General features: G+C 40.1%; 1 protein-coding gene across 3 annotated transcripts in view; it reads left to right on the top strand.

Annotated features, from left to right (window-relative positions):
• LOC135164913 (neuronal acetylcholine receptor subunit alpha-7) overlaps positions 1–17,159 on the top strand; it is a 135,263-nt gene extending 118,104 nt beyond the window's left edge. For all 3 annotated transcript variants that reach the window (XM_064125699.1, XM_064125700.1, XM_064125701.1), the window contains exons 10-14: positions 11,494–11,603; positions 11,855–12,072; positions 12,536–12,730; positions 12,805–12,949; positions 13,276–17,159. In XM_064125699.1, the coding sequence (XP_063981769.1) occupies positions 11,494–11,603; positions 11,855–12,072; positions 12,536–12,730; positions 12,805–12,889 (608 nt within the window). In that variant the 3' untranslated portion in view covers positions 12,890–12,949; positions 13,276–17,159. The remainder of the gene's footprint in view (positions 1–11,493; positions 11,604–11,854; positions 12,073–12,535; positions 12,731–12,804; positions 12,950–13,275) is intronic.
• The last annotated feature ends 434 nt before the right edge of the window (positions 17,160–17,593 follow it).

Genomic DNA, 17,593 nt, shown 5'->3' with positions numbered 1-17,593 from the left:
CTAAAAAGTAGAAGCAGTAATTCAAAGCCCATTAACCCGCTAATGTTCATCCCACATAGTCCCTCGGAAAATAAGGGCGAGTAACAAGAAATGCTCGGGAAAATTGTAGAAATAAAATAACGATCAAAAAAGTGGAAATAATTGTAGCGTTTAACTGCATGCTTCTTACATTTACAACTTTTTCGTGTGCATTCTGTTCTCCGTGTATTTAATCAGGAAAAAAAGACTGGAAACAATTTTTAACTCGAAAGTTCTTTCCGGTGGGGAATAAGCGACCGCTGAAACGCAGGATAGGAAGGGAGAGTACTAGCGAAAAGAAGGAAGAGCCGGAGAAAGGCCGATATATTTTTCTAGAATTATTGTTAACTCTGATAATCATCATATTATACAGTACTTTGCATAAATAAAAAAATCAAACAATTTTGTATCTCAATTGTAGTCGAATTGAATTTGCGCTAAAAGTGTTAAATTTTTTGCTGCCCGAAAGCTCTTTTACGGGTTGGAATAGACGAGCGTGAAAAAAAGGGGGATGAAAATAGTAAGTGCGAGGGGAGGAAAGGTGGGGAAAGGTTGACATATATTTTCCAGGAAGAAGTAATGCAGCCGAAATGGGTTGGTCTCGGGTAAATATTTGAGTCTGACGGAGAGTCCGGGATCCCCGGAATAGCTGGATATCCCGAGCTGGAGATGCTGAATTTTGATTGTATATAGGTATATTCCCAGCGCCTCCGTCTCTCTCCACCTGAATAAGGTGCGAGGAGGGGGTAATATCCGGACGGAGGGTCTCTAACGCATTCCCAATTTTCATTAGTGAAAGTTTAACCCATTGCGCCTGAGCAAACTACCGAGAAAGATGGTAAACGATTGCATCCGCTCAGAACGACTGGGATAAACTCCACGAGGGGTAGGGGAGGGGGAAGTGGGGGATGGTATTAATTCGAGGACGGTGAACTCTAGTGCACCAATTATCACGTCGTTACGTGGCTCCTCGAGGATATCAGCTGTTGCTATCAATTAGCGTTCACATTTCAATTGGAATGTTAATTTTTACGTTGTTCGGTGGTAAATGAGATTATGTCGGCGATAATGAATTGGAAAAATTTTCAGTGCATTGGGTGATTGAGGTGATTTATTATTTTTTATTCCAGAAATTGGGAAAAATGAACGGGAACAGAGAAATATTTTTTTCAAGCGTACGAATGAAAAATATTTTCTCCTGGAATTTCACTGTTTTTACCTTTTATTTTTGATATTTCCCAATTATTTCTCTTATAAATTTCGCATTCCACTTTTTCATAGTATCGTTATTTTCAATAAACAATTATTAACCATGTAGCACATCGTCAATTTTTATTCATTTATTCTCTTGATACGTTGAACAGTAAATTTTTTAGGATGACTGGTATAATTCCACGTTTGACTCGCAGAAAAACTACTGTTGCCGCAGTAAAAAAAAATACTATTTTGTTGTGTGCAAGATAAATTCGGATTACACTGGAATGTTAGTGGAGACTTTAACGAGACAGTTCCTCATGATTTATCTCGTGATTTTATATTTTACTTTATCAGAGAAAAAAAGCGAGTCATATATTTCTCGCTGGTAAAATCGTGTGTGACACATGTCGATGCAATAAATCGGCTCTCGCAGTGACACATCGATGCAATATTTCCGCGAAATAATAAAGTTTAGGATGAGAAGAAAAAATAATGTGCAAACCAACTTTCTATGCAACTCGTGCAATGTAGGAGCTTTTCATTTCACAATTTCCTCCCCCGTGTTGTCCATTGTGCTTTATTATTCAGACGAAAAAAAAATCCTATTCATTAGTTTCTCCTAATTAATCTGTGTCTACGTGCTAACTGGGGCCAGCAGTTTTCTACGTCAAAAACAGGGAGAATGCATGCCCGCGTGACTGCAAAACGCATCTGTCAAGATTAACTAATTAATCATTTGCCATGAATTTTACGAATAACGAAAAATGTCATGGTCACAGGGCTTTTGCTGAATTCTTTTGAGTACTAAAATTAATTAAACATGAACGTGCTCGATGAATAAAGAGAAAATCGATTATGTAAAGTCCGCTAATTAAAATGAATATGGACTAACGAAGTGAAAACAAACGTCTGAAAAATTCAAAGGCTTTGCGCTGCATCGTAGGTTTTATTGGCTTTTAAATATTTATTTTTCGAAGTAGAAAGAGAGGGGGTGTACTTTCATGCCTTCATTTCGAGATAACAGCTCATTGCAAGCTATAAATCCGCGTTGAGGAGTTTTTTCGATACCAAGAATAACAAGAATAATTTAATCGGCTCTTTCTTTTATTTTTTCCCATCGAACTGCACTGTTAATAACAATTTAATCCCGGATTTTGTACAAAAAATATACACTTTGAAATTATAAAAAAATACTGCCCGCCTTCCGGAGCTTTTTCATCAAATAATGAGTAAATAAATGATATCGAATTATGTCACATCTTCACATGGACATTCAAATCATCTACAACAATCTCCACGTCCAACAGTCCCGCAACTCTCCCTGTCAACGTGCGAAAAAAAAATTCAAATGACGAGAGCGAAGGAAAATAATATGCAGTGTCATGAAACCCGGATGACAGGTTCAATTAAATCCTCCTGGTCTTGCGGCAATCGCTGCAGCCGATTTTACCGGGGCATCCGGCAATATGAGAACCGTCAACTAGCTTTACCACTGTGACAGCGGTACAGAATTATTACGGCAATGCAATTTACCTGTCTTTTGAATTGCGACGACAAATATTAAACGTTCGAGTGAAAATTCCCGATAAGAAATACCGTTTTATTTCAATTTCGATATTCCTAGAGGAATAAATGAACGCCTTTTCGGGACAATTTTTACTCAATCATTGACCAATTAATGAGCAAATTCATGAAGAGTTGACCCGCAAATGAACTTCGTTATAAATCACCCACCTCCTGTAATTCATAATATCGGATTGTCTCCGCTGGGAATAAAATCAGGGAAGTCGAGCTTTTCCGCAGCCGAGATTTGCATTAATTTACGTTAACATTTTCTCTCTCCAAGCTCGCGATTGCGACGAATTATAAATTCCAATTTCCGTGATTTTGCACACGAAAAAAATTGTGTCCATTACAGGGTAAAATCGGAAGAAACGAATCGAACGATAAATCACTAGACTTCTGGCATTATTCACTGCTTATGGTTCATAAAACAATTGGTAAAAAAAATTTTAATATATTTTTCTCCTCGCACATGATATGGTCTCCCCCCGGAAACCGCAATCAGTGAAATTAACCGTACCCACAGCCCCATTAGCACGTCAATCTTCCCCCTTGACGTTGGCAATTATGACGAATTACGAATTCCAATAGTCCCATTATGCATAAGACGAACGGGTATCTATCGGCGATTGAAATCAATCACTTAATGGGATTAGCCAAACCGCATGAACACGAACAGTTTCAATCCCATGTTACCAGCTGAATTTCACGGGCCGCGATGATGACTGTTGCTGGGTAAATAAAAACGTGATATCGATGGGGATGAGTTACCCACTGGAGAGTTGACATGGCGACGAAATTGAATCGCTTCTCACGAATCGAGCGACGAGTCGACGAGCCCACGTCGATTCGAGGGACATTAATCCGCCTCACCTTGGATTTCATCATAAAATCGAGCCATTAAATCATGTCGAGGGAGCACAAACTGCTGGCAAACACAGTACCATGTGGGTTATAGCCCAGCAATTCGCGGTTAATTTTAATTAAGCATGCAGTGATTGAAGAAGAGAAGAAAACTAAAAAATTTTACGAGAGGAAAAAAAAAAAGATGTGTAAACACAGTGGTACGCTGTGTGCTCCAGTGGCTCTCGTTAAAAATGGAGTGAACACGAGAGTCAGTGACAGCGGTGAAGCGAGGAATTTAAATTCTCGCTCGGCGGCCACGTGCTTGCTTGATACATCCTTAATTAATTAATTAATTAATTAATACCGGGATTTTAATTAAATGAGAGTGAGAACAATTGCCACGGGAACGCACTCCACGTGAGAACCGATAGAGTGCTGGTTAAACCCACCCGAGAAACTCTGATTATCACTATCAAATGAACCAGTGGATTATCAAGTTGGAAGGTTATTTTAGTGTTGGAAAGTGTTTAAATTCTATTAATTAAATTATCGTGGTAATTTCTACCCCCGAAGTGACCCCCGGGAATCGCGTTAAATTCTCATTAACCGGTCTGAATCAATTCAACTTGAGTAGCGAGGACCGCAGTGATCTGGCCACGTATTTGATCAGACACGCGTGACCGAATTTTCCCCACAATAAACGCGTGACGATTTCCGTTGATCTCTCAAAATTCAAAACATTTAAAACTCAAACTAATGGTCTCTTTATTTCTGTTTAAAATACCTCTGTCTCTCTCTTTCTCTGTGGAGCCACCTCATTCTCACGCTCTTCTTCACCCTTCAAGGTCCTTTTACCACAGCCACTCACTCTTCCACGACTCACGTGGTGTCATTTTTCTGTCATCTTATCTCATTACTAATTTCAACAATCAGCCACCAGCAGCGGGAATTGAACTGGGTTAGAAAAATCAACCGTAACGATGCAATGAGAAAACTTTTTCTCTTCATACAGTTTTCAATGTATGGCTGGCATCAGCAGTGATGGGAAAATCGTAAAGTGATTTTTCCGCAATTTCCTCTGCACCAAAGTACAAAGGAATTGGAATTTGAGGGGAAAAAACGGAATGAGATACAGAGGGTAGAGCAAATGCAGGAAAGTGTGGAAGAATTTTACCAGAGAATGCATTTATGCAATCAGAATCAAGTTAGACTCAGAGATGATTTTTTGCAGTGAATAGGATGGGGTAAAAAATGAGGAATGCCGTAAATAACGAGACGCCGAAGTTACGGAAAATTCTCTACGTGTCCCTTACCGGAATTCTTTTCCTCTCCGAGTCCGATATTTTCGGTTTTTTCCCGTTGAAATTCCTGGTGCCTGCAGTATATGCATCGTCCGCACCTCTCGCTGGTGCGGCTTAAATTAAGAGACGCTACAATGTTAATGAATGTCCCTGCCAGCTTAAGCGGAAGTGTGTCCCTGCTACCCAGCAATTTATGGAGCATATTCGCTACTAGGGAAAATGCCGAGCGTTACGATAAGAACCCCACGCTCTGGGAACGCCTCGAGGTGTGTACTTTTATTCCCGGAAGTGAAACCACGGGTGTCCCTCCACTGGTGTTACGTGATAACGCCTTATGTCATGCAAATATTTTTTTTTTAATAAGAGTAAACAGTGGGGCAGGCGGAACGGGAAAGCGTTTCATTCCAGTTTTCGTGGGAACCGGAAAATACGGCCAGTGGGGTAGAGTAATTTTTTCGATAGCTCCGTGAAAGCTTTTTTAACGTTAAAATGCACATGCAAATTGACGCAATATTTTTTTTTATATTCTGGAATTTTGTTTGCGTTGGTAGAGGAGACGGGGGTTTCATTCGATTTGGTCGCTGGACGAACAAAAAATCCGACCTACAGTTTTTGCCATTTTTTACAGCTATTTCACTTTTATATCATCAAATGAAGATTTCCCCCCTCTCCTCTTATGCTGTAAACTCAGTTAATATTGTGGTTAAGCTAATGGACGGCACTGACCGTAAGTCATGCAACGAGAGCTTTTATTTTCCGAAATATTCTGTTATGAGTAATGGCTTGAGAAAAAAATTCCTTTTGCCAGAATATTTACTAGCCACAAGTAAATTATTTTAAAAATTTATAAAAGAAACGATACAAATAAATTATCCCAACGAGTTTTTTTTCCATACATTCCGGCAAAGTTTAAAAAAAAGTATAAGAAATATTTTATTTACATTTATATGGATAGGGATTTTATGCAATTTGGTTGCGAAGTAAATTTGTTGTGTATTGTTTTCGCGTTTTACGGTTATTCCATTTTATGTGATCACCCATAAGGTACTTTAGTGTTGTAAATCTGGCCAATATCATGGGTGAACTAATGGGCCTGATATGTGGTTCGTAAACAGATGAGAGATTTCATATTTGAAAAATAATTTGTTGTGAACGCCGAGTATTACGTAAAAATGCTGAAGTTTTATTGAATATTCATGTTAATTATTCATAAAACCGAAAATTATCGCTCTTACGGTAATAACCCCTCATAACCCCCAGAATTTAATTGAATTGCCAGTATTTTTCATTGAAATTGAAAAAAAGAATTTTAAAAAACAAATAGTCGCATCAAAAGCATTATTTCCCGGAATACCGTGCGAAACACCCCCCCCCCCCCCCCCGCCTCCGCCGCACTTCAATCCCCAGAATGCACCATAAGTCACGTCATCACCTAAGTGTTAATTGAGTAGAGTACCTCGAAGCGATTTGTCATTGTTAAGAGAATACCCGATACGTTTTTCCCGAGGGCGGAAGTATTAAACGCCAAAATAGCTGTGCCACCGAGAGGGTGTGAAGAGTTCACGGGAAGAAATACCGCCAGTTCGCTCCCACTTTACAACTTATTAATTACGAAGTCCTCCCCAAGGAATATGAGAGCCGAGACGGGGCCGAATGAAGATGGAGTCGAATTGTTTTTGTGTGGACAAGACACTCTGTAACTGGCACAAGGCCAGAGCCGTTCGTCTTCGTTGTTGTCCGCGTCTACAGCGAACTCTTCCTGCCAATGGCCAGGATTAATGTTCAACCTGTACTCTCACTGGTATTGATCACGAAATATCAGCCCCGCGAGATTTCTCTCTTCATTCTCATTCGGTAAGTAAATGATACCCTCAATGAGTGGGATCACGGACGTAAAAAATTCATTAATCGCTAATCTCGTGAATTTCTCACCGATAAAAGGATTTTTCTATTGTTGAGAGCTTCTGCGTCTCGTTACCCGAAGCATTTGTTGGTTAAGAGTGAACAAATACTGTAGTACAGAAGAATTATTGCGAGACTAGTCGTTATAAATCATCCGGAAGCCTCTTCCACTGAAGTGCAAGAATGAGTTTGCCGTCGAGCTTCTTCGAAAATAGTCCAACGAGGGTGGAATGGGGATACACCCACTTCCGTTGTGTTGTTAAATACTTTGGCAGTTTTGACAGCTCACGACCCGTAAAACGTCGGATTTTTCCGGCTTGTCGTTAAATTTCACAGAAATTCACTGGTGCTTCTCAACGGAGAGAATTTTTTAAAATTCACGTGCCAACAAATTTTCTTAAATAAACAAAAATGGAATTGAAAAATTCTACAAAATGTTCACTTTATCTCACTACATTGTTTACTCTTCAACTGCACGTTTTTACCCCCGAACCAGCCTTCTCTACAATATTAATTGTGAAATCCCTTTCACCTGAGAGTCGCCCCACAACGTAACCGTAAATTTCAGTCCAAAATTTCCATCAATGTCTCATATTTTTCTTTGAAAAAGGTCCATTCTTTTGTGCCTGGGGGATAAGAAAAATCTTTTGAAGTATAGTCTACCCAAAAAGCGATGGATTATCCATCCATTAACTTGAAATATCTCTCCTGACGGTTTACGCGCCCCCAAAAACGAGCGAATCCTTCATAAACTCGTGTCACTCTACCCCGACCCGGAAATACCTGCAATATCCTCCAAAAAAAAAAATAACAGACGCAATTCAGCAGGCAGGTGGTAATTAAAGGGGTGACAGCTCAAAGGGGTAAGATCTCCCATCTGTTGTATACATTAGAGAAATTGTATTTACGATGACTTCCTTCCACTGTCAAAGGGAATCCCTTCAACGCTTTGGCATTAGATTCAAAGAATGTTTCAAGAAAATAAAAATCATTCACGCTCCCTCCTCTCCCCCCTCTCCCCTAGCTTCACCGAACCGCGATAACAACATATTGTATAAAAGTTAACTTTCTCCTCATACCCCCGGAGCATTCGATTTCCCATTGATCTTTATGATCGCTACTACTTCAGCTCGGTAATACGATCTCCATTTCACGTGAGTCTCTTTATCCTCCCTCTCCCACCCCTCCCCCTGGCTCTTTGTAACGAGCTCTCCTCATTGCGCAAAATTTAACGTTACATTTTCACCGCCCGAAGGCTTTTGTTCCCACCAACGTAACCGTTTATCGCTAGTGCTTCATCCTGACGTCTCCGTGGCTCACTCATTTCCGGAAAATAAACCGAAGGCGAGGATATACCGAACGAACTGGCTTCACTGGAAAATAGAATGCCCCTCCTTATTCTCGTCCATCTGTTTCACTCTGTCCCATCCACTTGAGTCCCTCAGTCAACGTCCATCGCATTCACTTCTCATTGTCTCCTCCCACGTCGTCATTTTTGAAATATCTCGAACTTCTCCCGTGAAAATGCCTCACGGGTAACCACCGTTTGAGGTGAATTGAGCGCAAACTAAATACGGAAAAATTGATGTTTAGATTTTAGTAAAAAAAATTGTAATTTCTCTGATTTGTTGTCTTTTAACACGCCACGGGGAAATTGGAGAACATTCTCTTGGTCTTGACGCTTTCAGAAAGCAAAATCCCCACTGACGTAATTGAATCTGAAGGCAGATCAGGGATTGATCCCCTGCCATGTACCTCCTCGAGATTCACGTGATTTGAATTGACAATTCTCGGTGTGCATAACCCTCCGGATGTAATGGAAATCAGCCAGGAGCTGCACCTGACCAAACCATTAAATTCATCAATGTTATCCCATTCCTTCCAGCCACCCCGCTAGTCCCTCGATCCGGGCGCACCCCTTGCTAGACCCCAATGGAGACGAAATTGCCGCATTTCTGGGAAATTAGCTTTCGATATTCCGTTGAAAGACAGTTCTACCAAACTTCCAAAGATTTTAATTGTTGAACTTATCGAAATTAACAAGTAAAATCCATTTTTGGATTTTATTGCATACTTTAATCAATCACAACTCAAATTTGAAATATTCATTTTATTTTCTTTTTTCCAATCACTTTGACACACATAGTCGAGCCCATTTTTATCGCTCACCTATCTTCATCCCTTCACATCCCCCATTTCGAAAAAAATCCCTCTGATAACCCAACAACATCAAGAATAATCCGCCAGTGTTGACGAGTTTTAGTACCGCATAACCAAGAGGAATGAGAATGAGCCCCATCCTCTCAAGAAAGAAATAAAGAAAAAAACTCAGTACATAAAAAAAAGTATATAAAGGAGTGGAGGATCCCCTTGAACTGCACCACCTCAGCCCAAAAAGGTGCCTTGAAGATACAATTTCGAATGAATAAACCTCAAAGAAATGAATTCTCCGATACCCCCGAACGAGGTATTGATTTTCACCCCGGCATTGAATGCCATTGGAAACTAAACGCTCGAGGCGAAATTTTTAGAAGCCATCGGAAATGGAAGGCAAAATCGAAGCACCACAGACTCTGCAATTGTCTGTTCACCTCTGGTTAATTCACCGAGCCGTCACCCTCACTAATTCACTTCATTACCCGCTGCGCCACTGCTAATTGCTCTCCTCGGTGGTACTGTTTTCTTTTTTATTCTCATACAGATTTATGTGCGTCATCGATTGAAATAAAACGACAGCGAGTGCGAGTCAATCGATCTCTGAGATTCTCCAAGCTCCGGGGGATGGTGGGGTAAAATGGAGGGGCGGAAAAAATTTAATGACCATTCTGGCTGATAAATTACAAATATGTTTCCGGACACTACCAAATTTCACATAATATCACTTGATAATTGTCGGCCAACATTAATAACGCCCTTTTCGATCACATACGCACATCCGTGGACCTCCATTTCCCTTCACCCTCCCCCCAACGTTCCTATTCGTCGGAGACAGGAACGAATCCTGAGATTTCTTACATCTATTTTCCGTGTTTTCAAGTTATTCCGCCGAGAAAGGGGGAAGTAATAAAAGCCCGGGAGATCGTAATACGAGCGTAACGCGTGTTATTAAATTCCCGGTTGCCTCATCACGGCCTCCAAACATATCTCATATCCCACTGACTCGCTTTTTCCCGTCCGCAAGTGCCACTCGAAACCATTTTTCCCCCGCCCTGGGCCCTTGATAAACTAACCCGCCGTCTCCCTAAGCAACCGCAAACTGGTGTGTTTGAGGCTGGAATATGTCGGACTAAAAGTGTGTCAACCTTTGATGTTGATATTCAACTTATGACCTCGGGATTCTCCGGTTATTTCTACTGGATGAAATTCATTAAATGACAATGTGAATACTTTAAATGGATAAGAGGTTAAATGACATTGCACTGGCGGCGATGGCCTGGCACTATGGATTTAACACCCGAATAAAATGATTTTTACTGTATTTTCAAAGCTCCGGAACAACTGGAGCCTTCGAAACGACTTAGTTAAATACATCGTATAATTAAAATTTTATATTTCTCTATTAAAACGTTGTTCACAACAGCAATGAATGTCTGACCTCCCTCCAGCTATCGTCGATTTTTTTTGTACACCAACAAATAATAATTTAGAATGAAACAACAACAATTAATAAATATGTGTTTGAAATTTTAAAAAATCATTTTATTCACACGATTTCTAGCGTTTAAAAAAGGCCGACGAAGCTCAGACATTTATTTCTGTTGTATTTATGTCTGAACGTAGAACATAAATTTTTGTTCGGGTGAATCAGCTAATGCATGATCGCATTGAATGACTAGACGAATGTCCAGTAGATAAATTATGGAGACATTGTATAACCCATGCCCTGCCAACATTTTGATGTTTGAAACTGCATGACCACCTGAATGTGCACCCGTAAACGTTCCATCAAGGCTTATTGACATATTCCATTGTGAATAATTACAGCTGTAAATATACAATATCTAAATTATAACTCACTCGCTGCTGTATGGTAATTGTAAGTGCATCGCACAGTTAATCCAACAAGCTTCGCTGCCGTCTGACTAATGAGCCTTTTCTCTACTGCCGCACGTACGCGTCTTTCTCGTTCTCTCCTCCTACTCGTTAATTAACAAAATGAGAAAAAGTTGAATTCTGTTCACTCGTCTGTCTACTTTTATTTCAACGTTTCTGTTCATGAGTTATTTCGACAACTGCGAGAGATCGAAGTGTTAAACGATTCAGAGAAATTCAATATAAAAATTTAAAATACGTTGGGTGCTTGCGCGTGTGATCCTGATGTGAGTGTGAACGATGCAAAGATAACATCGTGCAACTATTATATCCTTGCATCATTGGCTTTATATGATATACCAATAGAGTGACGGTATTTCAGTGAACATTAGTTAATGCATTAATAGTAGAGCAATAATCCGTTGAAAGAATGATTTTGTTATTCGGATAAACTAGTTCATGATAAACGAACAATTTTATTCATGAAAAAAGTCAATAAAAACGTGCAAATACCACTGAAATACTGAATTCAATGAATAATAATTAGCTCACCATTCACACGCTAATCGCTGTCCTTCTCTGTTTGACTCTCCACGGGGGATTTTTTAAATAAAAAAAATCCTCGCGGAACCAGGGACATACTTCAACTGCATAATGTTCATGGTGGCAAGTAGCGTGGTACTCACTGTCCTGGTACTCAACTATCATCACAGGACGGCCGATAATCACGAGATGCAGCAATGGGTAATTGAGCGATTGTTAATTAGCACTAACGAGCAAATACTTCAAATGCGTGTATATATGTATGTATATGTATACATATCCATATATATCTATATTTACTCAGTGGATATACATATATAGATATATATAAACACACACATATATATATATATATAAACAATGAGTGGTCTCTCGGTGGCAGGCGGGGGGTATGTCAAGTGTCAACAGTAATCGGTGGCCCGCGCTGTGGGCGATATTCTTGATATTTGCAGGTGAAAACGGTGCTTTTGCAGTGGCTCCCCTGGCTACTGTGTATGCATAGACCAGGAAAAAAAATTACGCGGAAGACTATTATCATGAGCAACAAGATGAGGGAGATTGAGCGGCATAATAAATCCAGCAAGAGCCTCATAGCCAATGTCGCCGATATGAATGATGATTATCGATGCAGGAGCACCATGTATCCTAGTATGCCGTCTCCGTACGCACGGTATTTATGATCAAGTTCATTAAGGTTGTGTACTAGGTCGATAATTAATTTGTCTCAGATATAATTGGAAAAATTGTCGTAAAATCAAATCCTTCCTGCAATTTTTCACACCATTTACTCGACAATAAAAGAATTGAAAATTTTCCACTCTGAACTCATGGAGCATCGAACCATGAATTATTCTCGAGTGATATTGACAAATCCGTGTACGCAATAACGCGTGTAATTTCCACCTGAATCGTCCCTCAACTCTATCTCATTCGATTTACTCGAGAATTTCCCACACACGTTGTAATATGCAACGGTAGAAATTCAGTCAAGTGAAAATCAATCGTTGCGACGTTCACCACCGATGTCTCGATTTCGTGGTGCACGAGCCATGTATTCTCGATTGGGAATTGGGAAAGATATATAGTTTATCCCCCGCATGTATCCTACCATTGATAGAGATAATCGATTTTAGCGGAGGTGGACACGATACACCTGGCAGGCCATCGACAGTCGATGAAACGGCTGCATCAATGCCACTCAGTGGTACCCAGAGGGAGCTCCAGACGATTCTCAAGGAGCTCCAGTTTATCACTAAGAGAATGAAAAAGGCTGAAGTCGAGGCGGAGATCATCAGCGATTGGAAATTTGCTGCGATGGTCGTTGATAGGTAAATGAATGACCGATATTTACAGACGATTATTAATTTCATCGGTGATGAAACTCTGAATTATCTGTTCCTAGGCTATGCCTGATACTTTTTACGCTGTTCACGGTGATCGCAACAATAACCGTGCTTTTATCAGCGCCACATATAATCGTCCAGTAGTAAACTGCCCAGGCCCAGCCAGCAACAAACCTTTCCGAAGAAGCCTCCTCCTAATACAAGGTAAACTACACTGATGGAAGAATTCGGTTAATGTTGCCCATTGAATTCACTTTATTTTCGTTCCCATCGACATGAACAAAATATATATTCGTTGGACTTAACTATAAAGATTATTAATCCAATAAAATGAATTTCCCAGGCAGTTCACACCACCTTATTCCCATCGGCGATTCACGAATTAAAAATCATTAGCTAAATGTTGTAACTAGTCTGGAATATTTATTTACCATCAAGCGAATTCTTGTGTCAATGTATGGCCCTAAAATACCCTGAAATATCTCGCCCCAATGACGCCAATCACCTCCCCCCTGTCATTTATATTCCAGTAGAAACGAGAGAACGAGTCGTTCGAGTCGAGATAAAGTGGCTGTGAACTAGCGAAGTGGACGAACTAGTTTCACAGAAAAAAAGCTGCGCCGCCCGGGGGGCAAAAGGAAGAAGGGCCAAACTTCCGGCGAGCTAGAGGGAAAAAAAAAAGATCGGGCCAGTAGTTCCGAGAGTGCAACGAGAAACAAAGTACTTGTAACGCGCCTCCACGGCAGTCCCTCCTCTCCAGGAAGAAAAAAAAATCCACTATCGCCCTCTCAACTCCGGGAGTTCCAGGCGCAGGGAGAATATGTAAGACCAAGTGAAAGACGTGTCTCACACGACTCGTTCAATCTCGATTGTGGCAAATGGAGGAAAACTCTTCAACTATATCCAAAAAAAAACCAACAACACTGAAAACACTCAAAAGCAAACTCTCCAACAACTTCCATTTCAACATCTTCCACTTCTCGACGTTATTCTCCGCGACGCGAGAGCATCGGGCCTTCCACTAATTCCGGCAGACATCCACCCGATTTCCACGTGGAGTTGAAGCACTTGGAGAAGTCATACAGGACTGTTACACCGGTACGTCGTGACACGACAGTCACTGAACATTCGCGGTCTCTATGATTTTTCTGACTGGCTAAAATCCCGGAAAACAAATTCCTGGCGGAACTGACTGCCGGAGTTTCCTCACTACCATCGCCTGCAGCGAGTCCTTAACACACTGTAGCCACTGAAATGTTAATGACTCACTGCTGAAGATGCGGAAATAAAACAACGATGCTCAAAGCTCGCGTTGCAGCAAATAATAGAAAAAAACAAATACATATGTGCAAGTTTTTTTTTTCTTACTACCGCCGCGCGCGAATCGAGACAGAAACGATAATCATAAAAGAAATACTATTAAAGAACAAAATCGATGATAGATTATATAACACGTGTAAACATAAACACAAACTGCCAGATCGATTCGCCCGCTCGAGAGTGGTGAAAAAATGGAGGGGAAATGAAAAAATTTTGAGAAATTTCTCATTCCCTTCTCAATGGGAATATTTCTCGTCTAAGATATTAATACTTAATGTGTAATTACGTAGGTGTATAATACGCTATCGAGCGCCGAATTCAGTTTATCTCCGCGTTATGTAAATAATATATTTTAATTCAAAATTATTTGAAATTAGTTGTGAGCGATTTACGAATTTTATCGCAATGAGATTTATTTCACTACGTTTGCGCGCTAAACGGGGATGTGTTTGTTTGGGGGAGAGCCCGTGGGGTAAAAGGTGAATTTTAATCTAAAGTGTTCATATATGTCTGTTAAAATGCGTCGCGTTTCGTCGATAACACGTGCGATCGTCGAGGCTCCTATAATCTTCGTTAAATAACGAAATACTAATTAAATGGAGGGGAAAAGGTCGCAGTAACGATCTCTTTTTTTATTCCTTGCTGAACTGTCGCACGTGACTGGAAAAAAAACTGATAACACACTTTTTATTTCGCGTCTTTCGGGCCCGTTCCCTGATGAAGTGCTGTCAACTCGACTAAAATTCAATTTAGATGTTGTTCTTTTGCTGTTACTTTTATTTTAATTTTATTGCGATGGTTTAACGAGTGGAATCACAGACGAAATGGGAAATATGTTGATGACACATCATCAGAATTTGATGAGCGCCACGGAAAAATGAATACAAAGGGTGTAATTGCGTTTTTGTGTGCTGCGGATTGAGGGTAAATGGCTTTCAGTAATTTAGTTTTTGACGTATACGCCAGGTCATGGAGTTTTAGGGAACTTCGGGGTGTCAGAGAGAGGATTGACAATACAATTATTCGGACTCATTGTTTTCCCAGGCTTTGAGAGGTCTAATACTGCTAGTTAATTCACCCCTGTCCAGAATGCAATTTTTACGGCTGACAGAGACGTTCGTTAGGATTTTGCCGCTTGACAAAGGGAGACAGTTTCATTTGGTGGTTGTAATATATTTTTTTAGAGTCGTTATCAATGTGGAGTAAATGAAAAAGTTATTAGAGATTAAATTAATCCTTCAAAATGTTTTGTTTTTATTGCAAAAAAAATTACTAATGAGATGGATGATGGCGTGGTTAATGAGAAGAGTTTTCATAACTTTGGAAAATTTCCGATAATTGGATAACATATATATTCCGAGCTCCCGAAAAATTATTGTCCTTAGAATATCCTGAATTAATCTATTGAATTTATCCTCTCAGATGAATTGATTTTCTCTACAAATTATGGGACAGTTAAATTCAATTTGTAATCACCAAACGTTCTCCCCTTGAAATTTCGCGGAATAAGTTAAAAGCCCCGTAAATAATCCGCGAATATGTTATTCGAAATTCGGGAAACTTTTGGCAATTGCCTCCGACAATCCTCGATAGTCGTACAGCATCCGACATTTTTATGAAATCTCCAATTGCTCCATTGAATTATATCCCTCCCCCAAGTGCTCCCTCAGCTACTCACCAGTAATAAAAAACGCCCCGTCGAAAGAGAATAAAATACTAGGCGTGGGCCGTCTAATTATGATCTATAGACGTAGACGTCACTGGACCGGGCACCATCCGAAGCTTATAAATTTTCCCGGGGAAGGCCGACGCCAGGATGGAAAGGCTAGTCCCACTTGGACCTCCACGCCGTAATTCATTGTAGAGCGAAGGGAATAAAGCTGTCTCGCTTCCGTCCACCTCTCGCACCCTCACTACCCCTCGTCCGTTGTACCGATGGCCGAGGACACTGCCGGAAGTATTGATACCCATCCGTGCAATTAATTAACCCTGCAATGATTAACTTGTTACATTTTAATGTTCAATGCCATCCATACATCTCGACTGGGGAATTATCGATTGTCACTAGATCTGTTGAATTAAATACACTCACAATCAGTTTGATTAAATTACAATGAATTTCATTACAGAAAATAGAGACGGAAATTGACTTTCAATATGTCAATTTGATAATTCTATTTCATATCTTATTTACTTATGTTTTTCGTATAATTGAGGTGTGCTTAATTATTTTGGGGGTATTTTTAGTCACGTGCGCGTCAGCGGAAATAAAGAGAGATCAATTGGAATTATCAAAGATAATTGAAAGCCTCGACCTCGCACGTTGACAAGAATATAAAGAAACCGTCGAGCGTCGTCTGAGAATGTGTCGAGAATATCAACCTGCTGTCCGCTGTCTCCTATCAACCCCTCTAATCATGCGCTGGGCTTGAAGCTGACATAGCAAATAATAAAAATATAAACTAGAGACTGGATTCTCGTGGGACTGTTCTCCCAATCCTCTTTCAATGCCAATGAGGATCCACCGTAAGGCGAGTGATCGGCGCTCGGATCACCGGGCTGCCATTGTCACTGAAAATAATAATGAACAAATAAAACACCGTTCAAACAACGTTAGAACGTTTAATGAAGTAATGAATAAACCTCAATGATGATGAAGTGTTCCGATAAATAAATGATTTAAAATAGGTATCGAATAAACATATAAATATTGTACACAGTTGATATGATATTTATTAATTTGGTGAAATTGTGTATTTAAATGCGCGATGTGGAAGTGTTGAGGACTTCAGCCTCAGTCTGATTGAGCTGGAGAATGTAAGAATGGTCAATGTTATTCCAGTCATATCCGCGATTGATGATAATTAGGGCGCTCGGTCTCGTGATACTGTCCTCCGATGTGCGTGTGTTTCCGGCATGTATCGCATTCGATGACGATAGGGGGAATGTACAGAAATGAACTCTCGTTTTCCAACCACGAAGCAAACACCTAATTATATTTCGTACTACCGGGGGGCGACGAAAATTGTGTTAAACACTTGCATTCAGCAGTGGTATTCATGTTAATTGGATACACGATAATTCCGCGGAGGGGGGGGGGATATTATTAATACCTTCAATCATATGATCTACTATAATAACTTGATATACTTAAAGGGAAAATATTTTTTTAACTAATTACAGAAATATCCATAGGAGAATTTTTGCAATTTTCAATCATTTTCGCTGAGATGGGGTTGAAAATGTATATTTTCGTCGGCAAAAAATCCCGCGCAGAACAATTAATTCAGTAATGAGATAACATTTATTTACTGCAAAGTGGAGTGAAAATAAAATAACAATTACGGGGGGTGAAGGAGGAGAAGAAGTCTGGGAATGAAAAAAGAGGGAAAATGGACTGAAACGAGCCCTCCGGGAAATTTGCCCAGTCTCCGGGAAATAGTGAGAGCCTCGCCTCGAGGCATTGAGAACTCACGAGTCAACTTTGTCCAAGTCCATTCGTTGAAAACTTCTCCTAGACCATCGAGC

This window comes from Diachasmimorpha longicaudata, chromosome 7 (genome assembly GCF_034640455.1).
Source record: "Diachasmimorpha longicaudata isolate KC_UGA_2023 chromosome 7, iyDiaLong2, whole genome shotgun sequence".
Taxonomy (NCBI): Eukaryota; Metazoa; Arthropoda; class Insecta; order Hymenoptera; family Braconidae; genus Diachasmimorpha; species Diachasmimorpha longicaudata.
This window is presented reverse-complemented; position numbering and strand designations above follow the sequence as displayed.